This window comes from Mytilus galloprovincialis, chromosome 3 (genome assembly GCF_965363235.1).
Source record: "Mytilus galloprovincialis chromosome 3, xbMytGall1.hap1.1, whole genome shotgun sequence".
Lineage (NCBI taxonomy): Eukaryota > Metazoa > Mollusca > Bivalvia > Mytilida > Mytilidae > Mytilus > Mytilus galloprovincialis.
In genome coordinates this window covers 44,073,279-44,101,263 of record NC_134840.1, presented here as the reverse complement: position 1 = coordinate 44,101,263, position 27,985 = coordinate 44,073,279, and the positions used below count along the sequence as shown (strand labels likewise).

General features: G+C 31.6%; 1 protein-coding gene and 3 long non-coding RNA genes across 10 annotated transcripts; 2 read left to right on the top strand and 2 right to left on the bottom strand.

Annotated features, from left to right (window-relative positions):
• Nucleotides 1-1,281: 1,281 nt before the first annotated feature.
• Nucleotides 1,282-24,772, bottom strand: LOC143068045 (uncharacterized). Of its 6 annotated transcripts, none has more exons than XR_012976099.1 (3): nt 24,753-24,772; nt 3,388-3,623; nt 1,282-1,909 (listed from the first exon to the last, which is right to left on the bottom strand). It is a non-coding gene; the product is annotated as an uncharacterized LOC143068045 (long non-coding RNA). The 6 variants fall into 6 exon arrangements; XR_012976098.1 differs by lacking the exon at nt 24,753-24,772 and adding an exon at nt 4,997-5,017; XR_012976096.1 differs by lacking the exon at nt 24,753-24,772 and adding an exon at nt 4,702-4,850.
• LOC143068044 (hemagglutinin/amebocyte aggregation factor-like) lies at nt 5,793-27,985 on the top strand. Of its 2 annotated transcripts, none has more exons than XM_076241784.1 (5): nt 5,793-5,908; nt 25,601-25,832; nt 26,739-26,870; nt 27,550-27,670; nt 27,896-27,985. In XM_076241784.1, exons 2-5 carry the CDS (start codon nt 25,622-25,624, stop codon nt 27,933-27,935), a joined length of 504 nt encoding a protein of 167 aa, XP_076097899.1. In that variant the 5' UTR covers nt 5,793-5,908; nt 25,601-25,621; the 3' UTR covers nt 27,936-27,985. The 2 variants fall into 2 exon arrangements, with proteins under 2 accessions (XP_076097899.1, XP_076097898.1); XM_076241783.1 differs by lacking the exon at nt 5,793-5,908 and adding an exon at nt 24,459-24,539.
• LOC143068030 (uncharacterized) lies at nt 7,827-13,519 on the bottom strand. Its single transcript, XR_012976086.1, has 3 exons — nt 12,943-13,519; nt 9,136-9,223; nt 7,827-8,252 (listed from the first exon to the last, which is right to left on the bottom strand). It is a non-coding gene; the product is annotated as an uncharacterized LOC143068030 (long non-coding RNA).
• Nucleotides 19,600-23,754, top strand: LOC143068031 (uncharacterized). Its single transcript, XR_012976087.1, has 3 exons — nt 19,600-19,796; nt 21,768-21,966; nt 23,365-23,754. It is a non-coding gene; the product is annotated as an uncharacterized LOC143068031 (long non-coding RNA).

Here is a 27,985-nt window from a genome sequence, read left to right as displayed (position 1 = left end):
TTTCTATTACACTAAATATAATGTTATTATGTAACAAATATGTTTTTATTTAAATGAATATATGTTTTTATTTATATTTTAGTCATTAAAGCTTAATGTCTGCACACATTTTCAGGATTTAAGCTTAAATCCTAGGATTTAAGACTAATGTCTAACATCATTTAGGTAATAGAATTACTGCCTAGGCGTTAGCTTATTGCCTAGGATTTATGCTTAATGCCTAATTTCACTTACAGCCGTGAACAATCTTGTCAAAGACCGGACAGTGTCTTTCTATGGTAAAAATATCACCAGAGGACATGCTATATTTTTTACCAACTATGGTCTTGGTATGTAAAAAACTAAATATGAAATATTAGTGGCTTACTTATACACACTTGATTATTAAAGAAAATGAGAAAGATACTTAGGAGACATTCAAACTTTTAAGTAATAAATCAACTGTCAATGAAATGGTTGTAAAAGGAAAAGACGAACAAACTAACATCAGAACACAAAACTCAACATAGAAAACTAAAGACTGATCAACAAGATCCCCATCTAAAACTGGATAAAAAAAAATCATTTCATTTCATTTAGTATACATTAACACTTGCTTTTGATCTTTATTTTCTGATATATCGTTACCGTAATACCCTAACCGTTATCTTCACTTATAGTAGAGGTGTTACATTTTGTCTATCTTCTTTTTCTAGCTTTGTCGTAAACCCTAACATTGAAATCTCATTCCTGTAATCCAAACTGGTTAACTTTCTGGTCTTAACACATTATAGTAGTCTGCATTATTTTATGTTGCGATATTGTATAACATGTATGCTAAGTAAATTGAATAAGTTTTGAATCTCTGTGTTCAGAATACTGTTATAAGTTATTACAAAATTTGTATAAATATAACAATCAATTGTTAAATAACATTCCTAGCAAAGAAAAACGGATGTCAACCTCACCATGAACATTTTTTGTAGACCAAGACAAGGTTTCATGTCTGTCTTTTTTGTTCACACATTGTTGTCAATATAACGCCACTGTCGTACAAGTGAAAAGTTAAGCTAATATAAAACCAGCTATAATCCAAGAAAATTCCTGTACCACGCCAGGAATGTGACAGTTGAACTCATTCGTCGGATGTGTTCTGAACTTTTGAAATTGTCATTTGATTATGAACAATTTGTTTTGAATTTTCTTCGGAATTTAATATATTTGTTATAATAGTTTTTTTTATACATGTAGAAATAACACAACTTATATTTGTCTGGAAAATATTTCCTAGCAATGAGTAAACAGAATAAGTTACGTTTTAATAGGAAATGAGCGATCGAAAATATAAAACCAATTTCAGTCAAATAAATATACACATAACAATATTACATACATTCATTTTAACAAACTAATCAGGTAAAAACGATATATGATCAATGCTTTATCCAAAATTTTGTTCAGAAATGAACAACATTTATCATCTGGTCATATCCATCTTGACTTATAACTATGTGTTCACCAGGAGAACTTACTAAGATGTTTTGTCCGCAGTTCCCATCATGTGTAAAAGAAGTAGCGGTCGTCATCATTGGCTGATAAAACTGGCTGGTATTATTGAAATGACACTGATATGGAGACTGCCACATGCTTGATGTTATATGCTGACCATATATAGGAATTTGTGAAAAACCTTGAAACTCTGTATTATAATTGTATAAGATATTGGGATACGGCTGCATGTAATAATTGTTGCCAGTTGGTTGTGGTGTATTGTATTGTTCACGGTGAGCTGTAACAGGTACAGGATTGTTATTGACATGATTTTGTGCTTGCCTATATGGCCGTGCTGTAGTTGGTCTAGACGGTTCTACAAAATCGCTGCTGAAGTTTATACTTCCTACAGGAGATGTCACTTCTCTTTTATCAATGTCTACAATAAAAATCATACATAAAATATATAATACTTAAATGTAATGGGACGATATGATTATTTCACACTGATAACTTACTAAATGAAAACATATTACGTTGTAGTTGGTAGGTGCTCGTTTTACACTTAAAATTTTATATAAAAGTATAGGTAAGGTGTAATTCGTTTAAACAAACACTGATATTAACATATCATTCCAAGAAACTAACAATAACTGACAGAGGAAGTTCAAAAAGCAGACATCTATAATACTAAAATTACGAGGTCCAATTTGTCAGTCGTCATCGGGTAAAAACGACAAATCAAAGAATTCAACTCTATATATAACTAATATAGGACAATGGTGTAGATTAAAAATTACACCACTCCAGACCCTTTTGTTTTCCACATAATTAATATTGCCAATAATTAACAAGTTCCGGGTCGAATCCGATACCGATACCAATAGTATATTCACCTGTTAGCTATTACCTTATCTGTACGTTCCGCATTTGACAGGCGCACCACTAAACGGTGTATTTAGGATTTTGCTATATACACGGGTCATAATCAAAGGGCTGACACTACTAAATTCAATCATTGTCAAATTGTTCCCTATTGTAGTTTTATTCAGCAATCAGCAAGACTTTCTAAGATAACTAATATAGGACAATGCTGTTGATTAAAAAATACTCCATTCCTGGATAGCCAGGACTTTTTGTTTTCCAAATAATTAATATTACCAATAATTGATAAGTTCCAGGTCGACGGGTTCAAACAGAAAGATTTGAAAGCAGAGAAAACTTTGTATCTTATAATCGACATGACTTTATCAGATGACAATACTAATTACTAAAATAAGGCTTAGGCATAGTTATATACTTTAATTCAGTCACGGACCCGCGATATCACGGGTGTGTACTTGTACATTCTAACTTGTGTTTAATCATGAATCATGATGTTTAGACAAGACATGTTGTGACAAATTTATGGCATGTAAAATCTTCATGTATTGTAATTTGGAGAATATATTGTTGACAACTGATTTTTTTTTATCGCATCTGTTTAATTATTCACCAATCTTTAAGAGTCGGGACAGTAAAAATATTTCGATATTATATAAAAACGACTGTTGTTGCTTGTTTCATGCCATATAGATGCCCTTTGAATATCATTTTTATTGTGTTGCTGTCGCATTGAAATAACCTCATTCCATTGTATTATATAATAGTACATATACATTTAATTTAGATACTATCAAACCTTTAAGGTGGCACACTATACTTTAATAGATTGTGTGTTGCGCAATCTTCATTTGTCTGCTATTACTTTTTGAACTTAACTTAGTTTATCTGTTTGTTATTTTCTTTTTTTACTCTGGTATTTTATGACTCTTGTCTATTCGTATTGCTTATAATTACTCAAAATTGCCAAATGTACCAAAATTAGATTTCTAAATGTGGCGTCAGGCAAGACAACAAAAACAAAATGTAGCTCACCTGCGAGTTTGGATGAATCCAGAGGTAAACCGAAAACACCCAGAATTCCTAGTTTGTGGATAGAACGATCATTCGGGCAAGTGATAGAAGCATTACGTGAAACCATTTTTTCTAAACATTGAGAACAGTATGTATGACAGCATGGTAATTTCCTTGGCTCGTGGTCGTCTCTGTCAAAATCCTCAAAACAAAGGTCACACGTGTGTTCGCTTTCAGACATGTTGACAAACTTTAACCTAAAAAGAATGAGAGATATATAATGATAAAAAAGCGAAGCCTTATATATTAACTCACGAAAGCTGAAGCTCTGATTGTCATCTTACAGTGATAGAAATAAGAACAAGGTGAAAGCAGTGTCAGTGGTTAATGATTCTTTAGTTATTTCCCATTCAAACATGTGAAATTTTGGGCCCCATTACACCCTACGTTTAGAAACCCTAAGTTCATATTTTGCCTGCGCTTTCATGATTACTATTCGTTCTATCGTTGCAATGGTATATGTTATAATGTTTAATGATTTCAAAATGTGTATCGAATATGTATTAGTTTGTGCATGCTGGTCATGTCTTGTTTTCTAAAGTTATGCGAATAGAACATAAACATACCCTGCAATACCGAGATGAAAGATATAATAGAGGTATTAATGGCATTCAAACACATAAGTAGACGACAAACTGATAATGCCACGCAAAACAACATGACAACGCAACGGCGAGTAACGAAAAACGACCGAAAGACAAACAAACAGCAGTATACAAAATACAGAAACATTTAGACTGAGCAATGTTAGAAAATCTATGTACAATTATTTACACATACTAGTATCGTTATTTTCCCTTATTCCTTTTTGTCCAAAAATTCTATAACAAATTGCCAATTTATTTTTGAAAATATGCCATATTTATTGTTATTCATAAATAGGATGAACGTTTTAATTGTCGTGCTAAAAATAAATTTACAAAGATCATGCATACAATCAATATAATGATTTACCATTAACCTTTGTGCTTCCTTCTTAGGTACAAATACACTTACAGTAATGCTGCATGAAAAATGAAATATAAGAACTTTCACAACAACCACAAAGCTCTTTCATTTACGTTATCATTTGAGCAATTTCATTTTTTCTATGAAAGATCACAAAATGATTGTCATCATTGTGTACAAAACGAAACTGGAAACCGTTAGATTTTCAAATACAAACAATTCGATAATATATAGACCATGTGTGTCGACTTCAGTTTTATATCTTATTGAAAAAAATACTTAACCAAGTGTAAAACAATATATATTTCTCAATCTGTTAATGCCTACCTGAGTTTGGTGTAAATATCGCCATTTCTAGAAGGATAAAGCTTTAAACATTTGGAAAATATCCAAACACTGACGTATTTGTTTTTTATGTCTTTTAAACAAAGATATAAAGATACTACCCGTCAATTTAAAATCTATGGAACTCCGAAGACGACGTAATTAAATAAAGGGTATCCGATTTTGTTTTTTGTCCATAGATTTATGAGTTTTGAACAGCGGTATACTACTGTTGTCTTTATCTATTCGATAGAAAAGGCACTTTTATTTTAAGTGCAGAGAATAATGCTATTCTTACCTTAATGCAATTCATAAGTCAATATTCAAATATGATATGAGGGAATCGCAAGCATACACAAATGGGACGTGAACGTGTGTGTCAACATGAAGTTAATGTCCTTAAATACACCAAACCAGACGTTTGTACGCAATCATTTTCAGTGCATGTAATAGTATGTCTGATATAACCTCAATAGACGACATCATAAATCCAAATTGGTTTAAATAAGCATTGTAAAACAACCAATTAAGTTATTTCATCTACATAAACCAGTAAGAGTCTGTAATGGAAAGTTTTGCACCCAACTGTTGCGGTATCGTATTTGTAGTTTTATAAATGAAGTAAATGACATCTTTACGGTTTTCATAAAAATCAAAAAACAATAGTACTGAAGATATCGGTATTCATAGTTCCTAATTTGTTCTCACATATTGACATTCAGTTTTCAAATTTCTAAAAGTCATTGTAAAATTACACAAACAATTTCAAAAGTATCATTTTGAGATCTTGTTTACGACCAAATCTTTATACAAAAATACATGTTGTTAAAAAATATTTTTACAAGCATGACACTTTGTGAAAAAGATCACGTTTGAATAAGACTTTACTCAAATCCGTTTTGCCAAAGTGCTACTAGTATGTGTAAATGTTACCTTACAAAAAGGAATATGCCAAAACATCAGAAACGCAATGTTAATATCCTCTTATTAAAAGACAACATACATAAAAGAAAAAGCAGTAAAATATTTCCGGACGTAAGCTAAACAATACCTGAGTCTTTATTAAAAGAAACCCTTAAGAAACTGATTGTGAGCACGACACTAGTTTAAGGAATGACCAAGTTCTAATCATTTAATGTAAAGGAGAGTATAAATTGCATTAATTTAGGACATAGAATTCACTACGCGCAGAAGAAACAGCTAAGTAACAGTGAGTAGTATTTAAAACTACCATTACGCTTATATTTCATTTTTGAAACGCTATGTCCAAATTTCTCATCATAAATGTGCTGATATGATTTGATATAGATATAAATTTCAAGAAAGAATGAATCATACAAGGGTAATAATATAGTAGCAACAGTTTATCGCACTCACATTTATGAATTACCTTTATCTCAAAGTCACTTTCAACCTTTAACATGGAACAACTCTCACCTACTGCAAGACTAAGAAGGTATATAGCATCGATTTTGAATTCAGAATTTATGATTCAGGTTTACTTCAGCAGTTTTCTACAAGTCAGGAATGGTGTGTTTACGCTTTTTATTTGGCCATTTGATAAGGTTGTTTCCATTTTCCTTTAAGTTCGGTATTTTTGTTATTTTACCTTTTATTATAAGGAACTTTAAGTCAGGAGCCTGTATATTCAGTGGTTGTCGTTTGTTTATGTGTTACATATTTGTTTTTCGTTCATTTTTTTACATAAATAAGGCCGTTAGTTTACTTTGAATTGTTTTACATTGTCTTATCGGGGCCTTTTATAGCTGACTATGCGGTATGGGCTTTGCTCATTGTTGAAGGCCGTACGGTGACCTATAGTTGTTAATGTCTGTGTCATTTTTGTCTTTTGTGGATAGTTGTCTCATTGGCAATCATACCGCATCTTCTTTTTTTATATTTAAAAAAGTGTTTGATATACCTCTCTTGTCTAGGAAATTACAATACAAACACCTGACACCGATTACGTGTTGCTCGACATACACTTCTTAATCATTTTGATCAACACAAGTATAGACTGAAAGTTTTTAAAGTTAAATTCATGTGAGCACCAAAAGCACAAGGAACAAATGAGAACAATCAAATTTGTTTACAGGACAACAGGACAAAGTTACCTAGTTTTAGTAAAATTGCGGTACAAGTAAAATGACTAGTGCGCAGTAATTAACATTACATTAAACACTGGACACTTTTAATTTGCAAAACACTCATTTGCAAATCCGCCGCCGCCTCAAACAAGAGCTACAATATCATGTATATAACCAAAATGTGCGGAATTACATGGGATTCAATAATTTCATTGGTTTTATACTGTTACTTTCATATTTATTTTGCAATTTGAATTATAAAAACATGGGATTTTCAATATCCCATGGGACAGGGCAAAATCCCATGGGATTTACCATTATCCCATGGGATTTTGGTTAAATCCCATGGGATTTTTTTTGGTCCCATGGGATTATTGTAGTCCCATGGGATATTTGTTGTCCCATGGGACTATAATTATCCCATGGGATTTTTAATATCCCATGGGACAAAATAAAATCCTATGGGATTAAAATTATAAATATATATATATAAATATAAAGTTATGTGTATGTTACAATGAATGCTGTTTGGTAGTAAAATGTTTTAAATGTATACGAGTTTTTTTTATATTTTTTATATATACATATATATAATTTTTTTTTAATTTTGTCACAAACATGTTTTTTATTTGTTTATATGACAATAAATATTATTCTTATTTTGGAATGTATAATAATAATATTTTACAGTCAAAGAATAAAGTCCTTTCACTGAAACAAAATGATGAAATTTCTAAATAAATGAAAAAATATTGTTTTGAAATCTTTGTCTTGTTTATTCTATTACGAAAAATAGAACTGAAAAAATATTTCATATTCTGACTGAATAGTCACTCTTTTCATGAGGTAAGATTTTCTTTGTTATAGGTTCATTGCAATACTTGTATAGGCAAACAATTTGAATTATATATAACTTTGTGGTGTACATAATAGTATGCTTATAATTGCAAATTTATAATATAAACACTTTTTGTTAAAGTTTTTGCTTTCTTTATTCAAAGCTTGCTATGTACAATTATTCAGTCCACTATATAAGAGTGAAGTCAATGAATAATTTCATTCACTAGAATATTCCTGCAATTCTTAGACAAAACATTTTTTCAATCTGTTCTTCAAAGATCTTCCTCTGTACATCTTTATTGAATGGAGAGATTCAAATGAGAAGACAAAGCAAGTTTATTTGGACAACAACATTCTAATATCTTGTTCATTCGTTCCATCTTTCAATTGATAATTACATTGTTGTATTTATATGATCAAGTTCTTGTGCATCAATGATCGTGATGATATGACTCCTTTTTGTTTATAGTCATCATGTTGAAATTTCCTCTTTCAAATAAATGTAGGAAAAAACATGTTCCATTTCAAATTAATAAAAAAGTCGCACTATGGAGAAAAATATCAGCTTTAAGTTTTCCGTTCAGTATTGATCTGTGAATGATGACCATGAAAATCCAGATTTCTGACCTACAAATACACAAACTCAAAAATTATCAGTGAAGAGATCAATAAAATGGCTATTTTATCATGTTTATGATTAATATGATAAACTTTCATTTAAATATTCAAGTACTAAATTACAGAAATCGCTTAAATTTTATAATAGTTTAGTTAAAGTACAGCTTATTTAAAATTATAATAAAAAATATAGGCCACCGATGAGTTAAATAAGATATTACATTTTTAATGCCAAAAAATGGCTTTTTTTGCACCAAAGGGAGATAATTTGGAGCTTTTTCAATGATATATGCATTTTAAAAGTCATCTGGGGCCAAACCGAATTGATTGTTTTGAATGATTTGGTGTACCATATGATAAAGATATAAATAAATTGAGTGATGAAAAAAAAATATTAAAACATTTTTCTGAAATTGTTATACCCTAGAGCCTCCTTAAATGTCATTTGATCTCTATTGGAGAAATGTCTCATTGGAAATCAGACTGCTAAGTGTTTCTTATTTTTATATCAACCCAGCCATATTATACCTGTCTAATATCAGGAGCTTGTACATAGTTCAGTGGTTGATGTTGGTTCATACCCGTCATTTTTATTTTTCATAATTTTTTGTTTTTATAAATTAGTCTGGTATATTTGATGTTTGAATTGATGCTCTGTTTCAAATTTGGTTAGTGTTGACTTTTATAGCTGTATAGATTACTATAACATGTATAGGGTATGGGTTTTCTCATTACTTACAGGTCATCAATGGCCTCTAATAAGTAATTACAATGCTTACATCCACTAAATTGAACTCTGATGGATAGTTTTCTCTTTCATCATACCACATCTTATTTTAATAAATATTTAATTATTATTCAAGGACAAATTTTTTTATAACAGTGGACTTACCATTTAGGCTTTGTTGACCTCTGTAAATCTTATTTTGTTGATAATTTCTTCTGTTTATAGTTTCCCCTTTATCTTTCATGTTCTTGCCCTACACATAAAAGGGTAAACATCATTTAATGACAAAAATAACTACTACATGTATTACATAATTAGTAGGCAACTGAAAATTTTGTCTTATTTGTATATAACATCAACTTACTCATCATTCTTGCTGTTCAATATCATGAATATTATCATTATTCTATGAATATGAGGTCACAGTAAAATTAACCTTGGCAGGCAGACATCTTTTTTTATATGATACCTTGTTGTCATTCCATACAACAAGTAGACCTATTCTTAAAAAATCTAAGGCCAAAATTAAAAATATGTTTGTTTCCCCTCCCCCCACACGGGTCAAAAATAAGCGCCCGGGTCAAAAAATTATTTTCCACAAAAAAATCGAAATTATTTTTTTCCTGAAAATAATTTGTTTCCATTTTTGGAAAGTGCTTGAAAGCAGAAGGATTGATAATCTAAATAAATACACTCAAATTGAGCACAAACAACTGATAAGTGGCCTGGACTGGACAAGTCAAACCATTCATGTGACCATGCTATGACAATCACATCCAGTTAAAAAAAACTAGAGGCTCTCAAGAGCCTGTGTCGCTCACCTGTTAATGTGTTTACTGATGTTGGCCATCTTCGTTGGTAGGCGGGGTCATTAGACACTTTTTTTTTTAAATAGATACCCTAGTATTATGATTGTGGCCAAGTTTGGTTAAATTTGGCCAAGTAGTTTTAGAAATGATTTTTATACAAGTTACAAAAATGACGAAAAGTTGTTCAATATTGACTATAAAGGGCAATAACTCCTTAAGGGGTCCTCTAACAATTTTGATCATGCTGACTTATTTGTAGATCTTACTTTGCTGAACATTATTGCTGTCTACAGTTTATCTCTATCTATAATAGTATTCAAGATAATAACCAAAAACTGCAAAATTACCTTAAAATCACCAATTTTAGGGCAGCAACCCAACAACAGGTTGTCCAATTCAACTGAAAATTTGTGAGGGGATATATCTTATTCTGATGGACATTTAAATCTTGAAAGATTTGCCCTAAATGTCTTAGTTTCAAAGATATAAAGCAAAACCTGCATTTTACCACTATGTTCTAATTTTAGCCATGTCGGCGATTTTGTTTGGTAGGCTGAGTCATCGGACACATTTTTTAAACTACAAACCACAATGATAATTGTGGCCAAGTTTGGTTAAATTTGGCAAAGTAGTTTCAGAGAAGAGGATTTTAAAAAAAGTTACAAAAAATTATGAAAAGTTGTTAAAAATTGACTATAAAGGGCAATAACTCCTTAAGGGGTCGACTGACAATTTTGATCATGTTGACTTATTTGTAGGTCTTACTTTGCTGAACATTATTGCTTTTACAGTTTATCTCTATCTATAATAGTATTCAAGATAATAACCAAAAACTGCAAAATTTCCTTAAAATAACCATTTCACAGGCAGCAACCCATCAACAGGTTGTCCGATTCGTCTGAAAATTTCAGGGCAGATAGATCTTGACCTGATCAACAATTTTACCCCATGTCAGATTTGCTCTAAATGCTTTGGTTTTTGAGTTATAAGCCAAAAACTGCATTTTACCCCTATGTTCTATTTTTAGCCATGGCGGCCATCTTGGTTGGTTTGACAGGTCACACCACACATTTTTTAAACTAGATACCCCAAGGATGATTGTGGCCAAGTTTGGTAGAATTTGGCCAAGTAGTTTCAGAGGAGAAGATTTTTGTAAAAGTTTACAGACGACGGACGCAGGACGACAGACGACGAACGCCAAGTGATGAGAAAAGCTCACTTGACCTTTCAGGTCAGGTGAGCTAAAAAAAACCTGCCTTCCTGGTCTGTTTACAAAGGGTAGACCCGGGGAGGGGAAACAGACATTCTTTTAAATGTGGCCTGATAAAATGACAAAACCAAGAAAACTTATCATTGACCAAAGAACAATAAAATGCGGTCATGGTTTATATATGAATCTGCCATTCAGACATGCACACCTTACAATTGTTTCATATCTACCAAATATAATCTACCTGTAACTTTAAACATATGATAAACTGACAAAACAATGCAGTGTTTCATTGACCAATGAACCATGCATGAAAATGAGGTCAAGTTCATATAAAATATGACAGACAGCTAAGTGCATCTTACAATTATTTCATTCACTAAATAAAGGGGCCTTATTGCTTACAGTATCCGGAAAATTGACCAAACCACAAAAACTAAATATTTTCAAAGTTCCTTATACCCTGCCAATTTGTTATGGTTGTGCCTGTTCCAAGTCAGGATCCGATAATTCAGTGATTGTCGTTTGTTTATGTGTAACATATCTGTTTTTCAATTTTTTTGTTAGTTTTCAACTTTCAACTTGGCTATCATGTGTAAAATCATACAAGTGTTGGGAAAACAGGAAGTTGTCGAGTGATGAATCTGAAAATGCATCACACGGTATAGCTGACTTATTTAACCCTGAAACCAAATTTCAGAAATCCTTTTATTGTAGTTCCTAAGGAAAATGGGACGAAAAATATTCATCGGACGGACTGACTGACGCAAGGATGGATGGACAGACAGGGGTAAAACAGTATACCCCCCCTTTTTTTAAAGTGGGGGCATAATTTTAATACGGGGCTATAAAAAGCCATGCAAGATGTCAAAACAAAAAGAAGTAACCTAATTCTTACTTGTTAGGGGCTATTTATTTATTGTCGGTTATACATATAACAATACAACATATTAAAGGTCTGTAGAGCTTTTATCCGACATACATATATATGACAAGCACAATACATTTGTACATGAAACATAAAGCTCATCACTGAGATAGTAGTCTCAGATAGAGGGAGGCGGGGTCAACCAAACTCCCCTATTCAATCTGAATGCAGGACAGAAAGTCACAGACAAAAAGTCACACACTGTCACAGGACAAAAAGTCACAATTTAGTTTTGAGATTATTTTTCTTTGAACAAGAAAACACTCTTTTTGTATTTTTTTTGAAGTTTTATACATGAACATGATGTAGCAACTTTAAATTAAAATTTATTAAAAACAAATAAATCAGTGCATTAGTTTTGCGCACATTACCATTACATTTGCGCACAAAAATCATTACGTTTGTGTGCAGCTTTTGATTACATTTGCACGCATTTTTTAACATGTAAATATAAAAAAAAAGATATAGTATGATTGCCTATTACAGCTGACTATGCGGTATGGGCTTTACCTCGGGCTTTGCTCATTGTTGAAGGCTGTTTGGTGACCTATGGTTGTTAATGTCTGTGTCATTTTGGTCTCTTGTGGACAGTTGTCTCATTGGCAATCATACCATACCTTCTTTATATTGGCTTATGGTTGAAGGCCGTAAAGACCTCTAGTTGTTAATGTCTGTGTCATTTTGGTCTCTTGTGGACAGTTGTCTCATTGGCAATCATACCACATCTTCTTTTTTATATTATGAACAATTTCCTAAAATTAAAAATGAATATATGTAAAAAAAAGAAGATATTTCAAAATCTTTTTTCATTTATATTCAATCAATTGTCAACAAATTGTTTGTGACTTTTTGTCCTATTGAATACGGGCTATTAACTGTGTTACTTTATGCCTGAGTTTGACATGTGTTTGACTTTTTGTCCTGTGACTTTTTGTCGGAATGTCCTGTGACTTTCTGTTTTTGCAGAAGTCCAGGGAGTGTTAAAAAATCATATGTGACAGTGCAAGTTGAGAGTCAACACTTACACAGGGACTACACAATACTTTTTCAGAATGTCAGCAAAAAAGAATCACTGGTGACAGGGGAGTGTAACCGATGAATTGATCCTGAATCAGATAAGATTTTCCCGGTACGTCTAAACACCGCTCAGGAGGACCTCCTGGGTGCACACATGCAGGGCATACAAAGTGCACTCATGGCAGACCCTATATAGTCGCCGTCGTATCTGCACACATGATGGATGTATATATTCGTTATAGATCGTCATACACTTCTCATTTTAGAGTTAAATTTGCAAGCAACCTCTTAAGATTCTAAAATAATAATGCTACTAAAAATATATTATTTCCCCCAATTTTCGCAATTTTTTCGCCATATAAAATATTTAGGCGACTGTGCTTTTAGTGAATATAAACGATGACGAGGCCTCACGAATAAATATAAATATGAAATATACTGGAACATCGATTAGCATAGATCGAGCAGCAGAGTAAACTTCCACATAAATCTCGAAGTTATTTACGCCGGATAATATAGACTGTGCTCCTGAATAAAGTTGTCAAATACATTAATTTGTGTTTTTTACTTCTACAAGAAATTTGATTCAAATGCTAATTACGCACCATTTGCTGAGCAGAGAATCATTCTAAGCCAGGAACCGTCTATACTAACTGATAACAGTAAGAATAGAAAGTCTCTGTAAAAAGGCAGTCAATACTAACCACGGGGGGGGTAACTTCGATATTTTCTTGGTAGGGGTGTGCCATTTTTGCCTCAAAAAACGTACCCATTTTAATATAACATTCACTGAAATTCAGTACCTATAGTTATATAAATATTTAAGAAAGAATGACCTATACTTATATACAATATTTAAAATATGACCCATGCTTATATAAGCACTAACTCACCGGGGTTCATTTGGGAACTTATTTGAAAGCACTTTGTTTGAAAGGTAAACTTTCAAATGAATTGATTTAATTCAATATAATAATTGACCATTAATAATGTATGATTCTCAATAGCATATTTATATATATGATATGTAGATCATACCCCGAATCAATATATAGTTAGCAAACGTAAATGCATTTTAATATAGGATGTCATTAAAAAGGAGGGTAATTTTTATATAAGATCTCGCAAAATTATGACCCATATTTTTGGCACATCCCCGTATACCCAATAATAGGAAGTTGACCCCCCGTGATACTAACAGAACTGTATTAACTTAATGATACATGTACATCAAGTTCCAGCACCTCACCAAGCACCCTTGCCTTGCATACTGAGATGGCAAACTGGTGTGTGTCAGTATTTTAATATAAAACTGCGTAGATTCATATCGTTTGATTCAACGTTTGTTTGGTTATTTTTTAAGGATCGTTGTAAAATTATACCTAAATCTTTGTTAAAATACGATTTTAAATTGTTCAATTCTTTCTATTTCATAATTTTGTCAAAGTCTACTTTTTAAAGTTTTAAATTTTACAGAAAAAATGAATATTCCAATTTGATTTGAAGAAAATCTTTTTGAACTGTCATGACATGGTGTTGCAAAGCTGATTACAGGTAACTATAACATACAGTAATTTTCCATTACGACAGTGCGTGTATTCTCGGGTGTGTATAACGTATAGTTTTCTAGAGAACATCCTGTCTACGTGTAATACAGATTGATGACATTATACAACATTTCTTTGGTTAAATGTGATAAGGTATCTGTGTCCATTCCCTATTTCAACACCACTAATTTTTCGAAGAAAAAAAAATCAAAAAAAAAAATTATATGAAATTAAGAAGAAAAGTAGCAAATATAAACTTCAGTAATTGCGCATTGAGTAAACATAATTCCAATATTGCATGAACAAATCCGTGAGAAAACGTATATATACATGTATGAATAAAGATGTGTTTTAAAAGACCTATTGGCATTATTTCACACTAGGACCTAAGATAACTAGAACTAAGCAATGGTTGATCCAGAAATTTTCATAAGTGGGGACTCATTGACTGCCTTAGAGGGGTCACGTCCAGTCATACTTCCGTGATTCCCTATATAATCTACCATTTGTTTCCCAAGATTTAGGAGGGGGGCTGGTACACACATATATATATAAATATACCTCTGCGGCGGAGCCAGCCATTTGATAAGAAGGGGGTCTGAACCCAGGACAAAAGGGGGAGGGGTGGTTCCAACCATATGTCCCCATTCAAATACATTGATCGTTCAAAAAAAAAGGGTGGTTCCAACCCCCGAAACCCTCCCCCTGGATCCGCCACTGATACCTAGTATGCATATAATTAAGAACAGCTTTGAATATATGCATATAAAATAATGGTACGTTTAAAAACCGTTCAGGATCTCCTGGTTGCACACAGGACATTAAGTAACTTAGGACATGTATATATAATAGTAAGAGTTCAGGGTATACATTCGATAACTAACATATTTTATAATTTTGTAATTTTTGTTTTGATAAAATCAGAGACATATAATACATGTATTGAGACATATATAATACATGTGTCTCTGAAAAAATCAAACCATCTTTAAAGAAGTTATTTCAGTTTGAATCGACTGTCTTTTGCATTAGAATTCCAAAACGTTAATGTTATTTACAAATGCCAAAACCTGCAAGAAAGAAACATTTATATTCGGTGATTTTTACACTAAACGTTTTCGTAATTTGTTTTAAAAATATTAAAAAGTACATGTACATCGTTTTTTCAAGATTTGTATAGTAACTGGTTTAATTAAGTCCCCTTGATGAAATTTAAATTGCGAGACGCTAATTAATAAACTATGATCTATCTATCGGCACGCGTCGTTATTTGGGATACGTCACGGATGACCGATAGTCATATTCAATACGATATACCAATCATCATTTGATTTGGGCAATTGATCTTTAATAATTAGGACTAATTGGTGATGGCAGAGAATAAGTCGCTGGTGATGGTAAAAAACATATAGAAGTAAACTATGCAAAAAAAAAGGTATCCTCGGAAAAAATTATGAAAATATATGAATATGCTAAATAATTTTTTTTCCGAAATAATAATTAAAGACGTTTAGAAATAACAAATTTTCACAGTTGGGAAATTTTCAATTCAAGTTATTTCATTTTGAAAACGTTGAAAAATATAGATCTTATTATATGTTAAATGTGGGCCGCTTGGAGATCAACTTGTGAAACCCTGCATAATTAGGGTTTGTCTACTTTCGTCTTTTTATATTACCAAACATTCTATAATCAAGGATTTGTACAAGGCCTTGTTATAATGAATATTATCGCCAATATCACCATAATTAAATAAAGAACAGATACAATATTCGCCTAAGCTGTTTGCCATCTAACAATTCAAAATGAAATGTTGAGTCGAAACTGAGGTACCAAATCTATAAAAAGAATCACTATTTCAGTCGAAATTAAACTGTATATAATATTCCTTTTTTCAAAACTCCTGAAATAATTTAACATTAACTATAGAGAGCTTACATATGCAAATCTGTTTAAAAGTATGTGACTGAGCGTAAATAAAATTTGTTTATTACCCCCCCCCCCCCTTTTTTTCCTTCTATAAAATTTAATTGTAAACGATTTTCGTTCTTAATTTGTGTTTGCTCATTAACTGGGGTTCATGTTGTCAAAAAAAAAATGTCTCCTTGTGTAAAAGTTATTGATAAGAAAAAATTGAAGCTTCCAGAAGAATAACGGTACGTCTAAACACCGCTTGAAGGACCTCCTGATTGCACTCATGACATACGAAGTGCACTCAGGACCCTTTATAGTCATCGCACACAGGATGGATGCATATATTGATTCTTTATACGCTTCTTATTTTAGAGTTAAATTTGGTAGAATTTGTAATTCTTAGAAAATAATAAGGGCACGTGTCACTGATTACACAACTACTGAGCAATGAATTATCCAATCAACAAAATTAATTGGATTATCTTTATTGTTGTTTTATACATTGTGTTGTTAGTACAGTGTGACCATGCGGGAAGTAATATTGTGACGTCTAGAATGAATATCACGATGTTTTAAGATTTTCGTCTTTTATTAAAATTTCGTTCCATAAATTTTTAAGTTTTATTCTTAATTTTATTATCATGTCCTGGACCAGTAATTAATTCTTTGCACGAGTTTGAAAAGGGAAATAATTATAAATGTTCATACTTTAAAAGAATTTATATTAATTAAAGTTTTGTATATGGAATCCGTTCTAAACGGTAAAAGCCGTACTTTTCAAACAATCAAACTCATATACATGTAGTTAGATGTTATTTCTCATTTTTATCGAACCTGTCCAGGAATTTTATTTTTGAGTTATACGAATATTTTAAGAAATCCGTTTTTATTAAGTTTTTTTTTCTCTAATTAAAGTCGTTTTGTCCAGTTTCACAAGCCTGAAACGAATTTCAATGCGAAAATAAATTCTGAAAATGAACTTGTCTCCGTTTTCGTCTCCGTTTTTTGAAAATTATGATATTTTGGGTATAATTATTTCTAAAAAATATGTAAGTTAGATTGTAGTAGCGAGAAATTTTAAAAAAGAAGATGTGGTATGATTGCTAATGAGACAACTATCCACAAAAGACCAAAATGACACAAACATTAACAAAGAAAGACTATTTCGAAGACAGTTTATTGACACGAAATCCGTTCAAACCACGACTAAGTCTTCGTGCACAGATTTCCGTTAAGAACTGAATATTGTACATAATTGTCTTCTCTTGTATAATGGTTTGTTGAGAATAAAGATATACAAATGTAATAAAATTTGATATTCAGTCAACATTGTGTTTGTTTAAAAACTTGATTTAGAGAGAGAGATAGAGAAAAGAATCACACTGAAAAACAAAAATCGAACTTGTTACAGAAAAAAAAACGCAACTATAAAATAATTTTCTTTATTCGTGAACTGCAAAACACAACAAATTAATTTACCCGTCATCATGAAAAATAAACTGAAAAAGCACATCGAATGAGATATATGTTTTATTTTTTCTATATGCAAATTCATGTTAAAGGTAAAACTGAACTAAACAATACAATTCCTAAAAAACAATAAAGATAATCCAATCAATTTTGTTGATTGGATAATTCATGGCTCAGTAGTTGTGTAATCAGTGACACGTGCCCTCATTATTTTATAAGAATTAACATATCTATCTAAGTTCGATTCAGGCGCGGATCCAGAGGGGGGAGGGGGTTCCGGGGGGTTGGAACCCCCCTTTTTTTGGCCGATCAATGCATTTGAATGGAAACATGTAGTTGAACCCCCCCTTTTTTTGCCCTGGGTTAGGACCCCCCCCCTTTTTAAAATGGCTGGATCCGCCCCTGCGATTTCAACTTCTACCAAAATTTAACTCTAAAATAAGAAGCGTATAACGAATATAAACATCCATCATGTGTGCAGATATGATTATGGTAATGGGTCCTGAGTGCACTTTGTATGTCCTGAGTGCACTCAGGAGGTCCTGAGCGGTTGTTTAGACGTACCCGAAGAATAAATCATTTCCTGAACCTAAAATACATTTATCTGTAATTAAAGAAAATTCGCCTAAAACATTCTCTCATAAACAATTAATTGTAAAATAATTAATTCAACGTCGGACTTTCTGTCTGTTTACTAATACTTTTCTTGTTCAGTTTAGTTTATACCCATAATAGATGAACGGAAATAAGTACTTTTTTTTAGGAAAATTTACAATTAAATGAACGGAATTAAGTACTTTTTAGGAAAATTTACAACTCAAATTTTCAAAAACAAAATTCTACACTTTTTACCTGGATGTTTTTCTCTGTCTCGAAGCCGCAACCTTTGACCCCGTATCAAACGTAGCGACCAACACCTCACATGACGTATTCTCGATGTTGAGGTATTGACAATATACAATCACATTTATCAATATACAGCAAGTAAGTAATTTGGTGTTGAATGCCAGTAGATCAGAATTTGTTAATTGAACTTTACCTGTTTAAGGGGCACTAGCTGCCAAATTCATGTTCTTCATCGATTTTAATAAAATTCACATAACGTGTATATAGTGTTGAATTGTTTATTAAAATGTTGCGCACAATCTTGGCTGATATGCATAAAACCATTATATTTCATGACACTGCATGAAAAAGAAATTGACTTATCGCATAATACCAGAACCGAGACATATATTGTATCTAATATCTCTGCCAGAACTAAAAAATAAACTACAGTAAGTCCACATACACATAAGAGGGTATGGATGTGAATTAACAGAATAGAGAACAAAGGACAAAGAAAAAAAAGGAATAAAGAATAGTGAAAGAAAGAGAATAATGGAAAAAAGTGTAAGTTATTAAAAATATAACTAAAACAAGAATGTGTCCCCAGTACACGGATGCCCCACTCGCACTATCATTTTCTATGTTCAGTGGACCGTGAAATTGGGGTAAGAACTCTAATTTGACATTAAAATTAGAAAGATCATACCATAAGGAACATATATACTAAGTTTCAGGTTGATTGGACTTCAACTTCATCAAAAACTACCTCGACCAAAAACTTTAACCTGAAACAGGACGAACGAACGGACGAACGAACGGAGGCACAGACCAGAACACATAATGCCCCTCTACTATCGTAGGTGGGGCATAAAAAGAAGACAGAAAAAAAGACACCCCTCTGAGACGAGCCTTACATGCACTGTTATTACCCAAGGTTAATTTTACGGCGGCTCATTTTATTTTGGCTTAGAAATAAACATAATTGACAAGTTTCCTTCCCCTGCATTCTCGATCCCACATGTAAATAGCACGGTGATTTCAAAAAGACATTGATACATCATTACAACACTTGCCGTCAGTATTTGAATATATTGATTAAGAAGGTATAGAAGATTAATGCACACCACTGGCCTAAATAGTTAGTCCGCAAACAACGAGGGTCATAAAAACCCAGCACTTTGAACACAGCCACCGGCATGGTGTGAATCTGAAAGCTTCCCACTATCCATTTCTACCCATAGAAAACTTTTGCCTTTCATTTATCAAAAATGAAATATGTTGATATTAATGGTATATAAGAATTATAATTGGGGAATTCAAACCATTCCTATTGTAAGTGATAAAACTAAATTTATATCAGGGTGATTGAAATGAGGAAAAAAAGGGGGAATCAGGAGTTCAGGGCCCCCTGTTTGGGAAAAGAATTGGTTGATTATATATTGAATCACTGAGTCATGGCAGGAGCAGGCCCCTCTTAGGCAGTCGGTGGGCCCCACTTATGAAAAATTCTGGATCCACCACTGTGGTCATGGTGGTCTTCAGTTGTATTATCTTTTAAAAAAAAAATTACACCTGTATAGTGTATATTCTTTAGTGTAAATCAAGGGAAAATACTGTGAACTATCTGTGCATTGGGGCTGTTTAAAAGGTTTTTCGGGGGGAAGAAAGAAGGGAGGGTGGGTCCATGGGAGGTAATCCCCACCCCTTTCAATTTGAGAATATGCTATTATCTTGTAAACGGTCCAGATCCCCATCCCTAAACCATATATATTCTTGAATGGGACGATAAAACAAATCAAATGAAATTAAAAGGAGGTCTTTGGGGGTTACCCCACTCTGTTCAATTTGAGAATGTGCTATTATCTTGTGAACGATCCAGATCCCCACCTCTAAACCATATATATTCTTGTCGGGGACAATAAAATTAATAATGAAATAAAATAAAAGTGAAGTCCCACCCCCTCTAGTTTGAAAACTTGAAAACGGTCAAGATCCCCACCCCTAAACCATATTTATATATTCTTGTATAGAACAATAAAACAAATCAAAGGAAATATAGGGAGAGTCCATGGGGTTCACCCCCACCCCCACATGTTTGAGAAACTTTTAAATGGTTGAGATCCCCTGTCATCCAGTGGTTAGGTGAAAAAATTTCAGGATCCCTGATCCCCACCGTCAAACCATATATATTCTTGTATGAGACAATAAAACAAATCAAATGAATATAGGATCATCCCTTTTGTCTTGGGTTGGGAACCCCCCTTTTTAAAATGGCTGGATCCGCCCCGGCATACCATCTAGCTAGCTATAAAGGCTTTAAAAATATGAAATCAAACAAGGAAATTAACAGTGTAGGCAACTGTTTTGAATTTAAAAAAAAGTCTTTTATATATACATAACAATGTTAAATTTTTTGTGCATTTATTTTTGCTTATCGTATTTTCAATAATAGACAAAATATTGTAATTTAAGAAAAATCAGCATACATGATATAAAATGGGAAGTGGAAACTGGGAATTTGACAAAGAGACAACAACCCAATCAAAGAGCAGACAACGGCAGAAGGTCACCTATGGGTCTTCAATGCAGTGAGAAAAATTCGGCACTGGTCTTCAGCTCATAAATATGTATCAGAAATGAAAACGAGATACAGCTTTCAGTTGTATTAATAAAAACCTCACAATAAGTTCTGAATATCAGAATATACAGTATTGCAAGATTCTCTCAAAATGTACACATAGAGCTGAAAAACTGTCAGTGACTGTAAAATTAATCATGCTTACATTAAAGTCCATGGAGTCCGTCTTAATATGCATACTCTCGTACAAAGGAATATAAGTATGCAATAGACATCAAGTTTTCAAAAATAAGAGTATCTATGCCATTAATTTACGACAAGATCTTAATCAAGTAATAATTTCAGTTTGTTTAAATATTTCGGAGGTTAGTATGACCTCCTCTTTGGTGATGATGTTTTCGTTTTAAAGTTGGGAAAATTGTTTGTACATGTACCAACAAAAATAAAAACACAAATTCAATCTAGAATTATGTTTTTATCATTTTTTTATGTTTAGGTTGTCAGCAAGATGAAAAGGACAAGTATGCAGTTCAAAATTCAAAATGTGGATAAGTTGAGGTTCTAGGTCTTACCTTTGCAGATTTTCATATTTTGCATGAATGAATTCAAAGGTTATATGATGGACAACAGAGAAAGAAAAAAACAACTTTTCAATTATCCTGCTCCTGGATAAATGTAAAACATCTTGTTTTTCGGTAAGTTTTATGCTCTGTTTTGATAGTGTTAGTGCATTCATCTTTCCAGTCTTTCCTCTAAATTGTAAGTTTTTGGTGAGTGTTCACCATGAATTTCAGTAAGTAACTTGTGGATTTACATGTATATACTCAAAATTTAGTACTAATATTAATGGGATTTTAGCATGACATCCTGCCAAATGCTTGTTAATCATGTTTATGTTCCAGAACAAACAAGTATTTGGACTGTACGCATACAGTCTGCCCAATTTTAAGAAGTTGGTCAAGTTTATTACAAACAAATGTACAGTACAGATCAACATAACTGAAATCTTTAATAGATTAATACAAAAAGTTTAATTGCAGTTAAAATAAAAACACAGGTTTGGTTGAGCTGGTACCAGACAGTACAAGTATACTTAAATGGTCTGACTGTACACATATGGTGGGACTGTAAGTTCTGGACCATAAAAGTAAGATCCGAATACTGATATGGTCTGGAACATTTATACATGTCTTAAAATTCATATCAAACACATTGGTGTTTTTGAACTTGGTAATAAGTTATGTGATAGAACTATAATGTTTTGGGATATCAAAATCAAAAATATCCCATTTTTACTTTTAATAAAGAAGAAGATTATTGATGTATGTTTAAATGTATATCAAAATGAGACAGCAAGCCAACAACACAAAAAAAAAGGATAAAACATACATATTTTGTTTGTATCAATGTTATAATTTCCAATATGTTCAAGGTATTTTTTCATTGAAATAAAACACAAATTGAAATCTGTCTGAACTTCAAAAGCTTAAAGAAATATTGTTTCTGTTGTCTGCATTTTGTATAATATATTGCAAATTCTTGTGAATAATGGAATGTTTATATAGTTGTCTAAAGTTTTAACTTTTAACATTGATCTTTATACTGTAAAATTCATAAATTATTGCGTGCATTTATTATTGCGATTCGGTCATTTTAGACTTAAATGCGATTTTAAATTTTACGATTTTGAAAAATCCTGTTTAATCCATATAAAATATTTCATAATACGAGTTTAAATTATTGCGTTTACAACTCCGTTGCATTTTTCGCAATAAAAAAAAACTTATTAATTCCGAATTTACAGTATATATATTATGTATATAACTTGGGAAAATACCCAAATTTTATAAAGAAGAATAAATTGATTGTTATATGGTATTAGAATAGGAAGATGTGGTATATTGCTAATTTGACAACCCTCCATCAGAGACCAAAGGATGTAGGCCGTTAGCAACTGATGACACTGGACAACCTTTAACAATCAGTAAAATCCATACCGCATAGCTATTTTTATTGAAAATCATATTATTGCTACATGTATGAAAACAATTTTGTATAATCCATTACTTTAGATTTTATTGGTTCTTTTTCAGAAGGATTGAAATTCACCACCTAAAATAAATGGAGAAAACATAGAAACAAGACCAGAATAAATTCAAAGAAAAAAGTTGGATCAGTTATTATTTTCATCACTCAGTCAATGATTTGAAGTTCTTTTAAATTCAAAAAAATATTGAAACCACAATAATGTCAAAGTTCTGTGCTGAATGTCCAAAAAGTGGACTATACCATCAAACAATGCTGGATGATAAGAAACTATTAATGTTTTGTGTTGAGGGATATTGTGAAAAAAATAGATTTACTTAAATAGCTACTAGTATGTTAAGCCTAACAATAGAGTTTTTATTGATTTCAAATGGCAAATAATTGTGTTTCAAGAAAGTATTCTATAATTCATGAATAAACATATATTGATACTTACATTATCTGCTTTGTTGTTTAAAAGTTTAGTTTTGAACAGTTAAAGAACAATATGCTAAATTAACATTTCCCAAGAAAAAAAGATATTCAATTAAAAAGATTCATCTTATAATAATTTACTACCAAATAGAATACATTGTAACATACACATTACTGTTTATTTATATCTATATATTTACAATTAGAATCCCATAGGATTTTAATTTGTCCCATGGGATATTAAAAATCCCATGGGATAATAAAAATCCCATGGGATTTTTTTTGTCCCATGGGACAACAAATATCCCATGGGACTACAATAATCCCATGGGACAAAAACAAATCCCATGGGATAATGGTAAATCCCATGGGATTTTGCCCTGTCCCATGGGATATTGAAAATCCCATGTTTTTATAATTCAAATTGCAAAATAAATATGAAAGTAACTGTAGAAAACCAATGAAATTATTGAATCCCATGTAATTCTGCACATTTTGGTTATATACATGATATTGTAGCTCTTGTTTGAGGCGGCGGCGGATTTGCAAATGAGTGTTTTGCAAATTAAAAGTGTCCAGTGTTATTACACCCTTTAAGGTACCAGTAAATTATATTTCTTTCGAAAAGCTAAGCATGAATTTTTGTTTTACCAATACATATCTTATTTTGCTTAAATGATGTTAGTTTATTTCAAAGTTCAATCAATATTAAAGATAAGATATTAAAGCATTGACAAGCTTATCACTTTCTTGTACATGTATTCCATATTTATCGTACCTTTATTCTTGTATGTCGTCTAGGTCACAGGTAAATAACTGTTTCCTTTATATTAGACATGTATACATTTTTCATTCTGGATGAGTTACGACTATTTCTACTAAGAAAAAAATGTTCTTGGACTGTTGCATTCATTTTGACAAATAGAGCTATGTTAAATAATGTTTAATTCAGAATTCACTGGCGAGTTGCTTTGGCATGGAATTAAAAAGTTATTCAATTAATTATTGTCACAGTACTTACGTTCAAATCTGGACCGTTCTAAATTCCAACATTCACTACATACTAGTCAACAAAAGAAACGATACACAAGTTTGAACTGAATATTTATTAGGAAATATAACAAATAGGAAAACTTGTTAAATTATCCGATCAAAAACATTCATTTCCAAAGCAAATGCATATGATTAAAAGAATCTGGCCAAATTGGAAAGTTGCAAATTACCGAGTTATTTAACACAGCAGAAATTGATGAAAAAAGTTGACACTTAATTTCGAAGATGATAATTAACTGTTCCAATATCTGCAAAGGCATTCAACACTTAACGCGGACAACGTTTAAGTTTGAATGTTTGAAGTTGTAACATCGGTTTTTGAATTTTTGGATGAAAATACGATTTTTGAAATAACAAAAATTCAATTTTTTTTTGCCTTAAATCAATGATTTTGATGAGATATTTACACTATGTAATAAACATTTGACCAAGAGGGCAATTATTTACCTCGGTACAGTGTATCCAATTTCATTATATATTGAAAATACATTGCATTGTATCGTTTCTTTTGTTGACTAGTATAGATGATTATGAGCTACTAAACGAACGATGATAAAATTATATATTTTGTCCTGAAATAAAAAAATCATAAAACTAACTGTTCTTCCTTTCTTGATACATGATAAAAATAGAACCAGCCCGTTTATTATAGTCAAATCAACTTCCTGACCTGTAACAACACGTCATTAATCGCCACAAAATCACATAATCTTTGATTCGTACTTATTATTTGTTTTTTCAAACATAAGATATTAACTTTGATACATTCAGTATAACCTGTTGATATTTAATGGAGAATACTGTATCATGTTCTAGGTATAACCGTCAGCCATTACAATGACAACGACTTGTGTCTATTTTCTGACTTTGACAATCGGTACTGTTCATGGATGGATGAATGCTATGGACAAAGAACTGAATTTCAAATGTCCTGCTGGTTCTGCTGTTTATGAAATTAACAGTAAACATGACAACTTTTTTGAGGATAGGGTATTTGAGATACTTTGTCGACCAACTGGAAAGTCATCTTCTGGATGTCAATGGACTGGTGAGATTGTTGATTTGATTTATCAAAATTTATGATATAATATATTCATTATGAATGTTTTCTTCTAAAAACAATCATCTTCTTATTTCTTCAATAGTTTATTTGTCATTCGCGATCGATACGGTTTCTTGTAGCTCTTTTAACTTCTGGTAACTTTTTCTTGAGCATTTGAACATGACTGTGATAATTTTACAAGTGCCTGGCTACAAATAAGTTACACACTGTCGATTCAGAAAAAAAAAACAAAAAAACTTTCACACAAGTGACAGAAACGGTCAAATGGATTAAGGACATATCGAACTGATAAAACTAATGTACATTACTGGGTTACAATACATTTATAGCTGTAAACAAGGACATGCAAGTGAAAATAAAAAGAAATTTAAGACCAAAAAAGAGATAACATGATTTTTATTGTTTTCTGTATAATCACCATATTATAACCTGTTTGAAAATATGTATCTTATGTTGGTCAATTTTAACATACGTAAACAAAAACATAACAAATTATAAATGAAATGGAAAGGTTAAACTAAATATCTGTACTTTACGGAATGTGTTTGTTGAAAAAAAATATGTGTCAGCAATAATAAAAAAAAAACAATAATGAAAAACAAATTGCCGTTTATCTAATAAACAAAACTGTCAATGTACATTTTGCGTAACGTTTCATATTTAACGATTTAAACTAATTAATGATATTGTTGCTATAGCTGATATTTAACAAAGCATTTACATTGAATGTGTGTCAGTATCTAATGGATGCATATGTTGTTCCTGGCTTATTGTCAATTGGCAAAGGTTTCAGGCATATTCAGTTAAAACTACAATTGAAGGTTTTTCAGGTTCTTTATAGTGCCATGTTTAAATGTGCATAATTATATATCATATTTTTATATTTTGCAGATTATGTCAACTCCTTTGAGCAAATGTTTGAATTTCAGTGCCCAAACCAATCGGTTATGTCTGGAATGGAAAGTATTCATGACAATACAGCAGAAGACCGAAGATGGAAATTTTACTGTTGTGCTTTCGAAGGTATTTGAATACGCGATCAATCACGTTTTTCAAAGTTTTCAAATTATAGTGAAAATCTAATAGATTTTTTGATAAAATTGTATAAGTGTAAGATTTGTTTTTTTTTTCTTTTTATGATTTTTAAAGTAATAACTTTGATGCAAAAGTAATTGATTTAAATAATCATTTTACATAACTTAAATTTTGTTTTGGTCAGTAAACCAAACATCTTATTTCAATTCGTGTTACCTAACTAAAGGTGGCAATTGATTGGAATTCTTATATCTTGTGAATGTGAAAAATTCTCAACAGAAACCATGGTTATGATCGATGGAAATTCGTTAAAATTAATGGTTCCTTGACAAAAGATAAATATCCTAAATCATATGATTTATTTTATTTTAACCAAAATGGACCTTCTTAATATTTTAGAAAGGAAAAAATAAACTGACCGTCTTTATTGCTAATTTTAATTTTTAAAATTTTTATTTGTAATGACTCAATACTGAACGTAGTCATTAAAGTCTGTTCAATAATGACTACGACAAATGAAATTTACAGGACTTATTCATGAGGCGGTAAATAATTGAACTTTACCAAAAAGGTAAAAATCTTTCGTGTACCTTTCCTTGGTTCAACAGCTTTCTTGTATCTTTCTCCATGTAAGCATATAGTTAACTATTAATATTTGTTTTAACAGCAGGTACATTAAGTGAATGCCAGAAGTTGCCTAAAACTCATTTAGATTATGCGTGGTCATTGTATGCACCAGCCAACTTTGTATTCAGAGGAGTGGCTAGTAGTCATGACAATAACTATCAGTAAGTCAAATAGTTTAATCTAGACGAATAACAGAAAAATGTAGACACAACTTCAATGCAACAAATCATGAAAATATGACGAAATTAAAAAGTTGTCTGCCACAAAAACGATCATTCAGTGTTTGTTACCTTTTTTTCGAAAAATATTGATTGATCAAGAGGCTACTGTTATTTTATTACACGGACAATTTGCACCTACATTTTAAAATATCCTTTTTATTTCAGGGACCGAGATTACACATTCGAAATATGTCGCTTGGGGTAAATAGACAGAACATAACTACAATTGTTAACATTAAAGAATAACGAATTCGT

Coding starts and splice junctions, on each gene's coding strand:
- LOC143068044 (XM_076241784.1), top strand. CDS start 25,622: ATGACAACGACTTGTGTCTATTTTCTGACTTTGACAATCGGTACTGTT. Junction 25,833..26,738: donor TTCTGGATGTCAATGGACTG/GTGAGATTGTTG, acceptor TATATTTTGCAG/ATTATGTCAACTCCTTTGAG. Junction 26,871..27,549: donor TTACTGTTGTGCTTTCGAAG/GTATTTGAATAC, acceptor TTGTTTTAACAG/CAGGTACATTAAGTGAATGC.